Source organism: Balearica regulorum, chromosome 17 (assembly GCF_011004875.1).
Source record: "Balearica regulorum gibbericeps isolate bBalReg1 chromosome 17, bBalReg1.pri, whole genome shotgun sequence".
NCBI classification, from domain to species: Eukaryota; Metazoa; Chordata; class Aves; order Gruiformes; family Gruidae; genus Balearica; species Balearica regulorum.
Genome location: NC_046200.1, coordinates 9,228,490 through 9,245,214, shown reverse-complemented (window position 1 = coordinate 9,245,214; position 16,725 = coordinate 9,228,490). Strand labels below are relative to the sequence as shown.

General features: G+C 40.5%; 1 protein-coding gene across 29 annotated transcripts in view; it reads right to left on the bottom strand.

Annotated features, from left to right (window-relative positions):
* Window positions 1-16,725, bottom strand: part of ARVCF (ARVCF delta catenin family member) — a 286,311-nt gene that overhangs the window by 84,807 nt on the left and 184,779 nt on the right. For 28 of the 29 annotated variants that reach the window (XM_075769218.1, XM_075769235.1, XM_075769219.1 and 25 more), the window contains 2 exons: window positions 11,028-11,186; window positions 1,337-1,944 (listed from right to left, as the gene is read on the bottom strand). In XM_075769218.1, the coding sequence (XP_075625333.1) occupies window positions 1,337-1,944; window positions 11,028-11,186 (767 nt within the window). The remainder of the gene's footprint in view (window positions 1-1,336; window positions 1,945-11,027; window positions 11,187-16,725) is intronic. The other variant, XM_075769238.1, reaches the window with a different exon arrangement.

Below are 16,725 nucleotides of genomic sequence, written 5' to 3'. Positions count from 1 at the left end.
AGATGTCACAAGGGACTTAAAAGGTGTTCTGGGAGATATGCCTTGATACCTTTTATTTTTTTTAATTTTTATTTTTTAAAGGTAGATGACAATTTGCCAGTGCTTGATTCCATTTAACTTTAAAATGAACTTCCAGAAACGTGAAAGAAGATAGATATCTAAGTATAAATGAAACCATGAGCGACACAGCGTTGCCAAGTAGGAGCCCTCCAAAGGCCCACCCAAATTCCACTACTGCTGATGAAGCAGTCTTTGGTCAGTATTAAGTCTAAAGACCATCTACACACACAGAGGCAGGTGCGTTCCAGACTCTTTACAGCTCTAGAAACTTTTCTGAATTAAAAGGAAGATAATGAGAATTAAATCCATATCAAACCATGAATCAGGAGGATATGACTTCATGCAGGCACATGCAGAAGTTTGTACACTGCTTGGAAAACAAAGTATACAAGTTTTTCAGGTTCCTACTCAGAACATGACTTTCAGCTGAGTAATAAGACTCTTTTCCCAAGCTTTTCCCCCCCACCTCCCCCTTCCTTCAAATGCAAGAACTGACAGCTGCGAACCCAGCGTAAACAACTAATATCAGAAAATATGGCATAAAATAGAACATCCCTTGGAACGGGGGCTGAACCAGAATTTGTGACTGGTCACTTCAGTTACATCAAGTGCACCACAGATGCTCTTAACTTCCCTTAACATAGGCACAGGACAAAATAATGATATGGTCTTACAAAATGTTGAAGCATTTCAGTGAGCTTCAGCACAACCTGGTCATGCAGCTGAGGGTGCACAGTTAGCACAGGATCAGGAGCTGAGGCTGTCAAACATCTCCTCACAAGACAGCTTTTACATAATAAGGCATCGCTTCACCACCAGGAATCAGCCCGTCTGCAACCCCAGCCAGCTGTTCAAAATTTTTGTTTGGCAGATGTGCACATAACCAGAGCTGTCAGAAGTCTCATGGATTACAAATCCCTCTTTTCACCTTGCTAGTGTGGGCTCTGGGACAACACAGGGCAGTCAACTCTTTTTTTTAGGAAGAGGAACAAAGAGTAGCTTAGCCCTTTTCTATAAGATCATCTCTTTCTTTCTAAATTCAACCTAAACTAAGCAGTCCAGAAACACAGCGAAAGGGTTCTTGTGCACTACCCTCCCTCCTTCCTGTATTTCACGTGCATTTTGCAGTCATTTATGGGCTAACAAAATGATGGGTTCTACCTGGTTTTATGTCAAGTAATTCCAGAACTTACCAGACCATTAAGAGTTCAAATGTACATGTTTAACTAAGCAAAACAGCTGCAGATTAGCATCGTAAAAAACAAAGGGGTTTTACCTTCCTTTGTGAGGTCTTCCTCTCTCTGGCACACCTGCAGATGTCCTCCGATTCACGGTGGAGTAATCGGGATCCAGTTCATATCCTTCATCGTCTACTCCAAGGCTGCGGTTATCATCTTCCAGTCCATAGGGCTCTGGCTGGAAGCGTTCCGGTTGAGAGCGGTTCAAGTCAACGCTGCTACCTACTGGCACCTGAGGCTGGGCAATAGGACCGTAGTTATCCCTTCTGCTTGGCAAAGTGAAGCTACCATCATCTGGCCTGTAACTGTTTCCTGGCACGTAGGCATAGCGAGGACGGTAGTTGACACCACGAGACAAGCTGCCATAGTTATCAGATAGATCTCCATAACCATCATGAGCAACATAAGGGCGATACTGGCCTTCATGGCTTTCAGGGTAAGAATCATTGTAGCTGTTGTAAGATCTGGTTAACGTGGAAGATGCTTGTGGTGTGATGTACCGCTCCCCATTCTTCATGTACCTTCTGTCTATTGAATCTGTGTAGCTGCCCATGGGAGACGAGCCATCCATGGATGGCAAGCCATCAGGCCCAAGTGGCACCTGACGCACTGTTCTGGTGGTGACTGTTTTGACCATTTTGGTAACCTGTGAAGAAGCAGTGAATAAATATGTTAATTTTCTCCTTGCTGCACAATGTGAAGAGACATACAGGGAGCTAGAACAGTAAAACGGGGAGAGAGCATCACAAAGCATACTACAGCAACATGCCTGTTGAATGGAAGCACTACTCTACTCGAGTTCACCTGTTAGGTTTAAGATTTAATAGTGGGAAAATATTTCTATAAAAAGCTGAAAAGATGGGTCATAGAGCCAGAGCTAAGTGCACTCTGGGGCTCTTGCTACCGAATCAAAACCACTGCAGCCACGTGACAGTGCAGGGAAGCAGTGCAAAGCCCTTTCACCAGTTCAAATTTGCCCAAAACGTTTTCACAAGGCATCTCTCCTAGAGCAGACTTTTTACAATGTTGAGGAGCCACAGCCTGTCCTCCCACAGTTAGCATAAATACCATATCACATTCTCTAGTTTGACAGACATACAGTTATATACTCTTGCCTGAACTATACCACTGTGTAACTTGATGGAGCTCAAATTTGGCAGTAATATTTAGGAAACTATGACCTCAAACAGAAAAGTTTCGGGCTTCTAGCTTTTAGACACCACAACTACTTTCTCTTTTAAGATATGCTTACATCTGACCACTACCACACAAGCCCAATATGTCGCTGGTGTTATTCCATTATTTTGGTGACATTACTTGGCAATAGCGAACGCTAATGCCATACAGCTTTTGGAACTGCAGCTACACTAAACATACTAGGCTAGACCAGCTTGTTTAAAGAAAAATCTGTACACAAATACATCTTTTTTTCTTCCTAGAAATCACGTGTCATTTCAACACAGACAGAATTAGACTCTTTCACATAACTGACAAAAACTGGAAACGTAAGTGTCCAGAGAGCACTTGTGTTCAGAGTTTCTTGCTAAAGGGCAAGAACAAAGACCGCTCAAGAGTTTCCAAGAACACTCTGCCTTCATGGGAAAGGCCTAGTAATCTGTGTAGAACAGTGCCAGACAAAAGCCACCACTATTTACAAACTAGTAAAGGACCTTCTGTTTTGGTTGGTATCTGGAGTTCATCAACTTCTGTACTGCCTTCCAGAGTGACCAGCAAAAGTTGTTTTCAGGAGAATACAAAGTTCAGCAGAAGCCAATCTATCCTTACCCTAACCCTAAGAAAGTTACTTTAACCTATAAAAAAGTTACCCTAACCCTAGTAAATGCTGACTTTCTGCCCTCTTAAAAAACCCAATCAAACAACAAAGCAACACACTCACAAAGAGGAGAGGAAGAATCAATCCACTGGAGAGTGTTACACACAGGGAGGAGAGGAACACAAACCAAAATTGTTAAGAGAGATTCTGGGTTTCTAAAGTATTACAGAGGTAAATAAGCATCAGTAAATGACACTTTTCTTCATGAAAGCCGCAGAATGAAATGTGTACAACAAAAGAAACAGTAACTGTAACATGTATTCCTGCATTGCTCAATGGCTCTGAAGTCCAAATAGATATTTTGACCTATAGCCTCTGATTTAAACATTTAGATTGGCACCAGATTAGCCAAGCTGCTGCTAAAACAAAATAATTAAGAGTACATCTCTTGAAGTGGCTCCAGACATGTCCTCCAGCCAGATGTTTTCACACAGAAACCCCAAACAGAAAAAAATCCACCCAAACAGCATTTCTTTTCCTAGAGACATCTGTGAGCAAATGATACTTCAGCCTAATGAAGTAATGAAATCCTGCAAGACTGAAAGCAGCATAAATGGCTCTCCACCACCAGCATAATTAAACAGTATCACAGTGCTGGATAAAGCATAGCCAGGGACCAGCATGACCTTAGTATCTAATTTGGGCCAGAGCTGAAAAAATTTTCCTCTTCAACCCAAAGAGATTTCCATAGCAAATCAGGAAAGATGCTATCTTCCATGCCTCCAAATCTTCTTTTTTCCCTTTTTAAAAAAAGCACACAATAAGTAAGAGAAAGGAAACTAGAAACTAAAAATTTATTTTGTGACAGAATCCAGCAGTGGGATTTGCCTACTACCTGCACACAATATGCTACTTTCCACTCATTTATCAGCATGACTACAGCCATGGCGTTTATAAAACTAGACAGCATTTAGAGAAGAAAGAGAGCTGCGTAGCTTACAGTAGCTCTTTGTAAAGTGGACATACACAAGGCAACACAGCTCAGTATTCTCCTACTGAAGTCTGAAACAAAAGTTTTATTCAACGTAGTATGTTCATAAGTGGTCTTCTAAGAGTAGAAAAAGCAACATTTCTCAGGCCTGAAATATGCAAGTTTTGCAAAGCAATGACTAAACTGGATGCAAACTGCTGGGCCTTCGCATTCTTGAATCAGGGAACCAGTGACGGGAATAACAGGAAGGAAGGTAGCATTTCAACAATATGATGAATCAGAAACGGATACTTCTGCCCAGGATGGAACAAAGAGGCAACTTTCTAGATGCCAGGAAGAGCACTCACGTAACCTCACAAAGCCCTTTCTTTCAGCAGTGCCTCACCAGGAGCCAGATATTTCAAATCTAATTCTGAGTTTCTCTTTTCAAGACATATGTTGCCAGGCATGTGTAGTTTGTCCTGTGTCATTTTTCATGAAATTGTCAAGATCAGACAATGCAAGATACCTATAAAAACCACGTCTGGCTGCAGCATGAAAGAAGGAACAGGCTTTGCCCTGCAGGTTCCTTGGACAAAGGCTTTGCAGTGGAGACATCGCTGCTGTAGGTCTTCAGCCAGCACTCCTACTGCCAGGTCTGGACTCTTGCTCATTTTTGACTGTTTACTTTTTTGCTTTGAGAATCACTGTTATTGTCAAACAGGATGAGGTAACACAATGCAGAAATGGTATGGCAAGGACAATTGTCTACAAATATTCAATATACATACACCAAAAAGACAAAGTAGAATTTCAGAACACTTTGAAAACCAATTCCCAGACAATTTGTGACTTTCCAGTTACACTTAATGAGGTTTTCACCATGCTCTGGTACTCTACAGAGTATTTACAGAGAATTTTTTTTTTTTTAAATTTATGACCAACACAGAATGCAGGAGATTAATTTGCAATTTTTTCCAAATTTGCCTTATTTCCTGTCTTCAAGACTAACATAGCCAAGGTTTCAATGCCTTTGGCTAGTCCAAATGACACACTTAGCATCAGGCAGCACATGTAAGAACAAGTTCACAATGTTAGCACCGCTTCACCCCTATCGTTTTCTGAATGCTGCCACTATTAACGAGTGGAAAAAAATCAGGACAATCAAAACCCCCTTGTCAGACATAAAAAGGAACATTTCACTCAAGCATTAAAGTACACATTTCTCATAGCATAAAAGCATTCAATAATGCTAAAGGTGGTATGGTGGGGGAATCAAACCAAGTCTTTTTATATTTTGAGAGAGAGTATTTGCACTCATGCCTCATTTGTCAGGGGCACTGAGATAGAAGATTTATCATGTGATAAACAGACTTTGTTGCCTACAGAACAATAAAGGGAAGCTTTTAGGAAGTAATTAGCCAGCACAGAGAGGCAGGTCCATTTATTAGATTTCCAAGCAAAGAAAAAAATAAAAAACCACAACAAAACCACCAACAACCCCCCCCAACAAACCGAACATCTTTATTTCAGGAAATCCAGCTCAAGGGAATGTTTCATTTATATTTCTTAAAAGAACACAGGCAGTCTTGCACAGCTGACAGCACAGTAATCTTCTCTCCCAACATTTTTGTGGTTTCCTTAATACTGATGCATTAGCCAGAGAGAACAAAGCTATTCCAAGTGGGAGTTCCAGCAGACTGTCTTATCTGAGAGACACCTGATCCTTCAGATGCACCCAATCTTGAGAAAGATTTATTAGCATGAACTCCTCACTACAGATATGTTCTAATGAAAAATTTAGAGATACAAATTACTTTGAGAAAAGTGTAATTTGACTTCCTCTGTTTACTTTCCATCTCTAAAGAAAACCTGTTCAAAGAGGTTTTTTTAGCCCGATTACAAATCAAAGGTGCTCAATTGTTTCAGTGCTACAGTCTCAGAATACCAGATGAAAGATTCAGATTTCTTCCCTACTAAGAGGTTGTCTGAGTATGCTTGAAATATATTTGCAATTCTTTATTTCCTGTAAACTATATTAAGGTTTCAATCACAGTAAAAAAAAAAAAGGTTCCAATATACCAACTTATTCAAGCCCTCTGGAATCAAAATCTTATGAGACTGCAACTGGGTGCTTTCATTTCTGCTCCCCCTGCCCCAGAATATAACTACAAATCAAGGTTACTGACCTTGTTCTCCCCTCCAGATAGCAATTATTTTTTAAATAATCCCCCTACTGGCCCCATGATAATGTTTTCACTAATTCTGGTTCTGGAAATACATTTCCCAGCAGAACACAAAGGAAATATTCACACATTTGAAGCAGGTTCTGTATTTTTCCATCCCTCATCCTTCTATTTGTCTTGAAGGATGGGAGAACAAACATGAAAACATCCAACGATTGGACTTACTGGATGCATGTGCAGATGGTACAAGTGGATCCCTCAAAGTGCACAGTGCTCAGACACAAGAGGAAGAAAGACTGTACAGAGATTTCAGATGAAGTGAGCTATCATGGTTAAATGCAGCCATGTTAAATAGTACCTGTAATTTTCCCTTCCATTTTGTAATCAAGGTTGGTTTTGTTTTGCCCTTTTTTTTTTTTATAAATTAAGTACCCTATAAAAGCTGACAGGGCTAAAAATTTTGTCGAAACTATGTCATAAAACAAAAAACAGATGAGAAAGAATGCACAAAGATAAAAGCATTCTGACATTTCTCAGAGGTTATTTTTGAACTATGGACTATGAAAATTAATCAGCCCAAGCAGGCTGAAACTATTACATTTCTATTAAATGCTGTGTAAGAACTGGCCCCGTAGGTTTTCAAAACAACAGCTCAAATTTCTCCCCTTCAATTTTAAGCTTAATGTTTCACATTTTGAAAGGGCCCTCAACTTCGGCTGAAATCCATTCCTGTTCTATTACCTAATTCTCTTGAATTTTCTGCAAAGTTTCGAAGGACTGCATCTCGGGGTACCTGGCACCATCACAACTGAAGAGTATCAGTCACAAGCACTTTCCCATCGCTGCTACTGGAAGCAGCAGTTCATCGCTGTTGGGAAAGATCCGGCCTTGCTGAGTATTAGAAAGCACAAGGCAAATGGATGGACTACAAATTAAACTACTTTGTATACAGATAGATTTCACAGTTTGTTATCATAAAACATCATTTTCAATAAATAAAAGTGGCCTAAATCTCTCCAATCTTTTAACATTTCAAAGATAAAAATAAAAGGTGCCTGAAGAAAGAAAAAAGAAAACATTAACACCAGCACGCACACACAACTAATTTGCTTTACTGAGTTCTCTTGAGCCACTTACAAGCAGGCTCCCTTCAACACATGGCAGCGCTCCAACGACAGGCAAGAAGTGGCAGTCCTCTCCCCAAGGTGACTTTCACTGGTTTAGCATGATAGGTATTTGACTTCCAGAGAGATTATAAGTTGAAATGAAGAATTATCTGCTACATCTTTTGTGCAGTGAATGTTACGTAGGGACTTAGTATAGTACTAAGAGAATAACAGTTTGGGGAAAATTACTCAGAGATATCTCATTTTGAAAAGGCAGATGTTCTCTATTTAAAATATCAAATATTAAATTCTGTTATACCTTCTCCCTGCTTCGCTGCTACATGCATCTTCAAAGGTGTGGGGGAAAAGCATAGCAAAACTGTCAATGCTACTAGATTAAGGTTGTTTACTTAATACACTATTGAAGAGAATAACCTTTATGAATTATGATTTTGAAACAATGAGGGAAGGAGGAGTAAAGGAACCACAGACTACAGGAGCATTCACATTTACAGCTTTTGCTATGCTTCATTTCTAGAGGAGAAATTTCAAAGGCACCACTCTCCAGCAAGCTAAAAATTCATACAATTATAACAAAACTAAATGACAATTTTTTTTTGAAGAATCAAAAAATGCATACTAAATGACATTACGTTGACTAATCCCCACATAAGCTATCCAGCAAAGAAAGCATACATTTGGAAAACATCTCGGGTCTCTTTGGCTCTTAAAAACCACTGCTGCCACCTTCTTTGCAAGATAAACATGCTGGAGATTGTGACTGGCACTATCCAGTAGAGCCTTCTAGTTACAGAGGTTATAAAAATAGTTCTAAACCCTTCCTCAAAGTAGCTGAGAGCTAGCACAGCAGTGTAAAGCATAAAAACTTGTGCTAGCTACCTTGACTTAACTGATTGTTCAAAGTTTAAAAAAAAAAAAAAAGCTGATCATAAACCTAACCCCCCTAACATTTAATTAATACAATGTGACCATCTCAACTTTAAACACTACCCTTATTAAGTAACAGATTAAATATTATTGAAAATAGATGTGAGGATTCCCACCACAGGAAATGTTGCTCCTTTACAAGGATCAGAAGTACCTGCACACTAAAAGCAAGGCAAGATTCATGTGGGGGTTTTTTGGTTGGTTGGGTTTGGGTTTTTTTGGCAGTGGTGGCATGTGGTTATTTATTTTTTTTTCTTCCCTTTTATGTTTTTTTTCTACTCTGGGGGAGAACAGGCAGAGACACCGAACAGCAGTTTCTGGGCCCAAAGATCCTACTACTGCACACTGCATGCCCACAAAGGTGTTTGCATCTCTCATCCCACAGAAATGCTTTCCTTCTCCATCCTCATCTGAGCAGCAAGGTCAGAATTTTGCCACTGCACAGGGGTACTAGAAACTTAAATTTTTGCTGTAAGGCTCTCACATATAATAGTATGACCTGTGAAAGTACTATGATACCACCTATTAGAAGTGATAGTAAGTCGATGTTAATTAACTCCAGGACAGTTAACCAATGCTACCAAACCCCAGTGACAAGTTTTCATTTTCATATTCCCCACAAAACCAAAAAGTAAATTGAAGACCAATGTGATTTAAAGAACAAAACAAAAACCTCTGACTGCAGATTCCTATCTAAGAGCTGTTAAATCCATGCCATATTATCACAACAAGGAAAAGTCAAACCAAAACCATTTCAGAGACAACCACCACCTCAGCAAAGTCACAGCACCTCCCCTGACAGAGTTAGGGCTAAGCCGAGCCCATCTGTATTTTGACATTTCAGAATCACTCCTCACAACAACTGGATTGATTTATTTATTTTTAAGAGTTGGTCTTTTTAGCAATGAAATACTAGGGAACTTCTCCAGATGGTATGTAAGTTGAAGTCAGCGGCATTATTTGAAAGGATGTAAATGCAGAGGAGACAGCCGTGCACCTTCCATTCCGGACACACTTCAGTGCCAGGAATGAACTCCAGTAATAGGAGAAAGCCCTGTTCTTCAAAATGGAACAGTAGCTCTAGGGCTGCTGGTTTTTTCAATTTGCTTTTCCCATATGCAGATACAATGCCTGTTTTGAAGCTGCCACTGTCCTTTTTTGTGGGAAGATGGAAAAATAGCAGGTACATCACACATAGGAGAAAATCACACCTTTTATGCTATGACAAGCACGCAGCTTTATCAGTGGCATGACTATTTCAGACAAACTATTTCATTCCATGTGGTCCTGTTATCTAGGGACCACTGCATGGCCTCTTCTCTATTTTTACAGTCGTAGCTATCATTTTATTCCCTTGCATAGCTGCACTTACAGTCTCCTAAAACTATGCACTACTATTAGTGGATATAAAAAGGTGTCCATCACCACTGTAATTTTATTACTTCCTTCCTGTAAATAACAGTTGTCATTGTTGCTGCCCCTAGAAAGAAAACAGCATTTCTTTCAAATAAGTCAACAGATTAAATACATTAGATTATTTGAAGAGCTAATAAAAATTTGGATTTTTTGTTGTCTGTTTTATTTTTATTTTAAGACCTTTATCACCTTCCAACAGTGAGAAAATAGGCCAGTTATATTTATCTTCTAACTAATTGCAGCAAACATTAAACCAGATACTCAGTTTATAACAATGTGCACAGGCCCACAGACCTCAGGAAATCAACGTTCATTTACTCCAACCTGAGGATCTAATGTCCTGAGTAGATATCTTAAGAGGACTACAATTCTGGAACACCAGTAAAAATAAACACTGATTTACGCAGTGACCTATGTTCAACTCCTTTTAACACAGAAAGCAGCTGGACAGTCTCTCTTTTTTTTTAAATCAGTGCTATTCAGAAGTTTTTAAAACGGGAATCACCCTTAATCTTTCACAAGACCAAAACCTAACAAAGATATCAGCTCTACTTCCAAGACCCAAATGAGAAGGTGTATTAATGTTCCAGTGGTACCTGAAGGCATGTGAGACAGCCATGAATATATAGCACCTTCTCAGCAGAGACTGCAAAATTATCTTACACAAGGGAAGAAAAAGACATCAGGAAAATCAGAACATATGCAAAACCTGTAATCCAGCAGAACCTGAGGTACAGGTCACTTGAGAACACACCCAGCTTTCCCCATGCATCAAGAATAAAATTCCATTCACAAGATTGTAGCAGAATTTAAATGCTCTGGTGTTATTTCAATAGGATGTTTCTTGTTCTGAAGGACAAATGCATAATCGCATATTGTTATTACAGATCATAACTAATTTGAAGACATATTTCCAAGTACATTTTCCTCAGCTGTAAAGTAATTTACTCCAAGCCCTACCAACTCATCTAATTCTCATATCACCAAATGTTTGCAGAACTGTATCAGTGAACTGTATCAGTAAACTGAATCTTAAAAGAATAAACGGTCTGGGAAGGGGTTCCAGTGTTTTTGTTTTGTTAACCTGGATAATTTCTACTGTTCAGTTCACAGCTCCATGAACAGCTGTATCAGCACAGCTAGTTGGGACCAAACCAGACAGTAGTGAAACTGAAACAGCCATCAACTCAGCTTTGCTGGCAAACAACATTCAAAACTCACCGAGGATCACGATAGTGTGACTGTCATCACTCATGCTACTCCCTGCTATTCTTATTTTGTGATAAGGTGGTATTTTGCCAGTTTCCTCATTGTTTATTAACCTCTCACCTTGGTTTCAGTTCTCCTTGTGGTTCCATCTTCAGAAGTGACAATAGACACATGGGAAGTGGGAGTGCCGGGGTCTTCCTCCACAGTAACCGTCTCTTCCACCATCTCTTGAGGTTCTTGCATCATTGCTATTGATGTCTGGTTACTGGGGCTTTGTTCCTAAAGCAGCAGGTAAAAAAAAACCAAACACTTTTCACTTCTACCATCATGGTGTAACTATTCTATTGATTTCAGCTTTCTCAATTGACAAGCACATTTTACCCAACAACTTGCAAGCAGAGATTCAGAGAAAGTATTTATTGTCTCAAAAAAGCATGCTGCAGCTATGCTGGTATGACTGGGCTCAGCTTAGTAAATGAAAATCATGTGAAGCATCTATCATGGACTTCATATTTATAGGCAACCTACTACAGACTAACAAAATACTACCTTATATTTAAATCTGCTTTAAGCTTTCTCTTCAATGCCCAGCGTAGGAGTGGAAATTTTGTCTGTAAAAACATTCATTCAGTTCCACAGTGAACAGGACCATTGGCTTTCAGAGCAGTTAATCTTACACACCATTAAAAGCTTATTTCCATTTGATAAAATACTCTCAGTTGCAGACTACAGAAGGGTATAAAACATCAAGACCTACTATTAAACTGACACCTTTCTCAAACTGTCCAAAGAAATGATAATTTAAAAAAAAAAAAAGATAGCTAGAGATTAATAGCTGAATTACATGAAATGCTACCCTTCTGACATCTTCCCTTCACTAAGTCTGTAAGATCTAACTTGCTATAAGCTTATTTAAAATTTATAACAGATAGACAATATAAAGAAACACTAAATAGAAAGAAAGTAGATCAAAGGCCAGTTCTTGCAGGGATACTGCCCAAAGAGAATACTTCTGCTGCTTGCCAGCACTAACGTCTGAACTTCCCTTTTCCGTACGCGTTTGTGTGTCCCTGCACAGAAATCAGAGAAGCTCCCCTTTGGTAGATGAATGTATTTCAGAAGTTTCACAGCAAGTGGCCAATAAAGAATCAGCTTACGTACCAAGAAATAAGACTTTCCCCTAGCATTATGAATCCTCAACTATGTAAAATGAAACGGCAGGCTGTTCATTTCATTTCATTACATGCCCTGAAGGTACTGGGCTACACAGGCCTCAAAGCCAAAGCAGGGCTTCTATTCGCACATCTTGTCAAACACACACACAAAGAACATCCTTTATTAATAAATATATATACACACACACACAAATATACACAAACACTTTTTTTTTTTTTCATAAAACAACAAACCACAAGATTGACAGGAGGCCCTAAATTGCAAAGTGAACACACTTTCCCTAAAGAAAACACCATGGGCAAATTCAGTATACCTTTTCACATCACAGGAAAACAAAATGATCGGGATGAAACTGTTGCCATGCAGGGTCTGAGTCTAATTACACAAAGGTTTCTCCACCTGTGAGCAGCCTTTCCCCCCCCATTACATCCCAATGAAGAACTTCGTGCCATGTTTCGTGCAAGCCCTGAAGGACCGTATCCTCCTGAGTGACCTTATGCTGCTGAGCGGGAGCAGGGTACTGAGGTCTCATTAAGCTCCACAGAAAAAAGCATCATTTAATCCTCATGTGATCTATAATTTCCTTTGAAACAAGCTGAGATGCCCCTGTTCAGTTTCCTTTATTTACAGCTGTATTCTGACATTCTGGAACTTGAACTTCAGTAAGGAAGCCGCTTTCATTTTCAGGTAAGCACCAATATTAACCAAGACCATGACAATAAGCCTCAGGCAATCACCTCAGTCAAAATACAACACAGACAGTCTTCAAAGATAACACATGCTGGACCACCAGAGGTGAGAGAAGCAGGCACTACTTCCATTTCTATTGAAACGACAGAATAACTAGGCTACAGAATCAATCCACAAGAATAAGGCTTCTGAAATCCTAAAGGAAGTCACTCCTTCCAGTCTGCAGCACTTAATCATTATGGCCAATAACTTATGATACACACCGAATCCTTTATGGTAGGGTTCGGATGTCAGACTGTGTCTTCTGTCCACAGCTTCAGAAGGCAAACTAGATCCTGGATCAAATATATTAATCCCTTCACATTTTTCACGAGGATACTACATTCTAACTGCTGCAACTCTCTCTTCCCCACCCCACAGTAAAGCTTCCCTCTAAACAGAAGAACTTACACAATATTGCAATACAGTGACGACTCAGAACTTCTGTTCATCTTCATGCAACCCCAGCCTTGCCAACAGCAAAGAAACCAGTCACATGTAGGGATTTTTTCCATTACATCTTGTCCTTGTAAACCTTCTCACAAGCTCCACAGCATCAAATGCCAAAACTGCTTCAAGGTGGGGCTTTCTCACTCGTGTATGTACATACACACATCTCATCCATCATCCTCATTTCTAGCTGCATCTTAAGGTGACTCCATGAATTTATGTCTCTTCATTCCCCTCTAGATTCTTCAGAGGCAAACTCTGCCTTGTGATAAACAAACCCAAGGAGATGGAAGGTGGAAAGAAATATTTTGCTCTTTGAGCTTCTGCAAAGCTTTTTCTTTAGGAAAAAAAAATAGTCGCCCTTTGTATTCAGACTGCCTGAGGGCAAAGGAAACCTTTAAAGCTGGGCACTTAAACATGAGCAAATTGCAAACTAGAGCATATTGACTTTAAATGAGCACTGTGCTAGTTTTTATCCTCTGGCTGCTTCTAAAATGAAGATTCAAGGAGATAAGATACAGATCTCCATTCCTATAGGAAAATCTATTGTAAGCAAGAGACTCTCCTAACCATCAGAAAGAACAAAAGCCTGCAAAGTTCAACACAGACAACTAACCAGACTGCATCTTCTTGTCTCTTCCTTCTTATTACGTGAGCTACTGAGGAACGCAGTGAGCAAAGAGGACAGCATATCATCCAGCTTTCTCCTCCCTGAATTACCTTAAGGAAGCAGTTCTTTGATCTCCAAAACCAGTACTTTCTCCACATCGCTAACGTGGAGTTGTCACAAGCTAATATTAATGTAGAAAAGATGCAAAGATTTTGTTAGCTGTTCTTAGTTTCCATCACTAAGGATTTCAGGTCATCACAAATTGCAGAAACTGGGACACATTACCCCTTTCAACCACCTTCCTCTGTGCTCAGCTTCTAAGTCTGTATTTAGGACGCTCTTTTGCTAAATACATTTCAGCATCTCAGATTCCAAACATTTGGCAGATAAGCCACATTATTCAAAGTAAAACACAAATTGCCAGATAGAGCTGGAACATGACACCCCTAATGAATAATCCTACCAGTAGTTCCCTGCCTACTAGAGGTAGGCAATTCCAGTTTAGAATAACACATCCTCCTTCGTTTACCTTGCTGGAGGCTTTCTACGCAAAAGCAAGCAGATAATTCCTCTTTTCCTACCACACTGGCCAAGACTCTGTGGTCCTTCCCGTACTGTCAAACAAGAGGGTGGTCCCCAGCACAAGAGGGATCTGCCATGCCACAGCTATCACTGTCATCAGCTGAGCATCTAGGAAGAACAAATTTAAAGGAAGCTTCATTCCAGTCCTCTTAATGGGAGACCATCAGGATCCTTGACAGTTCCTGCAGGTTGGCTCCCTCCTCCTCCAGGGACCTTTGAAACACTTGAGGCACAACAGCCAAACCACAGCAGTCGCAGCAGGGAACACCAAGGGCCAGCAGCTCCCTGAGGGGGATCCCGCGGATGGCTGGGCAGGGGTCTTGCTGGCTGGGGTTCGCTTCCACAGCACCCGAGCAAGGACATGCCTGAGACAGCAGCCTGGTCCAACCAAGAGACAGTATCACGGTGATGAGGGAGGCTCAATGTCAGCCTAGAAAGCAAACCTGCAGGTCCGGGTTAGGATCAGGTCCAGTGACAGCCAGGCAGGTCCACAGTGACAAGGCAGTCTGAGGTCAGGCTGGGAAGCTGGGCTGCAGGTCGGGGTCTGGATCAATGGGGTCTCCAGCCAGGCACAGGCACAGCTATGACTAAGCTGGAGCCTGGTACTCCTCCAGCATAGCCCAAGCATGGACTGAGGGCCCAGGGCTGAGCTTAAATAAAGCTCCCAGGTCTCTGGGCTAGGAATGTGGGTGGAAGCCCCATGTGAAGCTGGTCAGGGCCACTGAGGTCTGTCAGTGCCCTCAGGGATCCCCACAGCCCCTCTAAAATGGCAGCAGGAGTTCTCGTGCAATAAACACACACATTTCAAGGTGATAACTCCCCCCCTCCTGCCCAATTGCTAAGCATTACCCATGAGGTCCCTTTCAAAATAATAACCTTTGGCTCCTTCCAAGAAGATTACAAAACACCACCAAATTATGAGAACAGATTCCAATCCAGTTATTGCATATTGTGTCAGTAATCATGGCTTTTCTCAGTACCAAATGAATCCTATCCTGTTGATCTGTGCTTGCATCTCCAGCATGCTTTAAAAAAGCCAAGCTATTTAAAAGGCAAAACAACAATCAATTTATCCCCAGCCTGTAAAAGTTAAGTGCAGATGAAACAGCTAAAGACCTTGTAAAATAAGAATCATAAAATAACAGTAATTCTTGTTTTGTTAAAAACCAGAGTGATTTACCATTTAGGGCACATATCTCCTAGGGCTTATTTTGCATTAGAATACTACAGCTTCTATAATCATCACCATTTCAATTCCTAGAGTTATATTTCCATCAAACTAGCTATTTTATATCTTTTTTAATAAAAGAATAACCTCCCCCAGGAGGATCAGACATCCTACTTTAAGACAGTAAACAAAGTCCTTTATTCTCTGCCTATGAAACAATTTTAAACAGTCTGGAAATAATAGAAAATTGCAGGAGATTATTACTTCCACTAAAACAGTTCATCTTCAAAAACACTGAAAACATGTACACCAGATCATCATTCTCCCAGAGACTCCCCTTGTTCAGTAGATTGCAACGCAGGCTATTCAGGCTACTACTTACTCCAGGCTACTGTCAGATACCAAATTTGAAGGTTTTTGCAAAGCACAAAGGCTGGATTCCACACCAGTAGACGTACTTGTCCTCAGTCGACCCCAGCACAGACAAAGCTCAAGTGTATCAACTTCTGTGAAACACATTACAAGGCTGGGCATAATTAATGGCATTGGACAACAATGCTAATTGAATTAAATGTGGATTCTCTCTCCTCCTACTCCTCTTTGTTTAAATTACTTACTAAAGGTTCAATCTCTGCAAAGCATGAGATTATGTGTAAGTGCAAAGCAGGCAAACATCAGTGTTGTCAGAGTCAAGTCTCAGGCTGCCGTTCTGCCCCACTGGTCTCCTTCCAACTTAGGTCTGCACTTCCAGCTCAGTCATGTCCTCAAGCTGTTATTTACTGAAGGCATGTAGAGGAGAAAGGAAGACAAAAAAGGCAAGTTTGCAGGAACACACCAATTGAAAAAGTCTATCTTGAGATCTGCATCAGATTGATATCCCAATGGGACTTCAAAGAGGAAGAAAATCACTGGTGGAGTCTGTTGAACTTGGTGTATTTGTGGCAGATCTTTCTCCAATAAAAGATCCAGCTCCCCATCAGCTGAAGACTCTCAAATCTGATTACTGTCATATCCTGCTGCCTTGTCAGATCTCCCTTTCTTTCCCCACAGCCTGAAGATCCCTGCTGTGCTCTCTGCCCTGGATTTGTCCAGGGAGCTCTTAG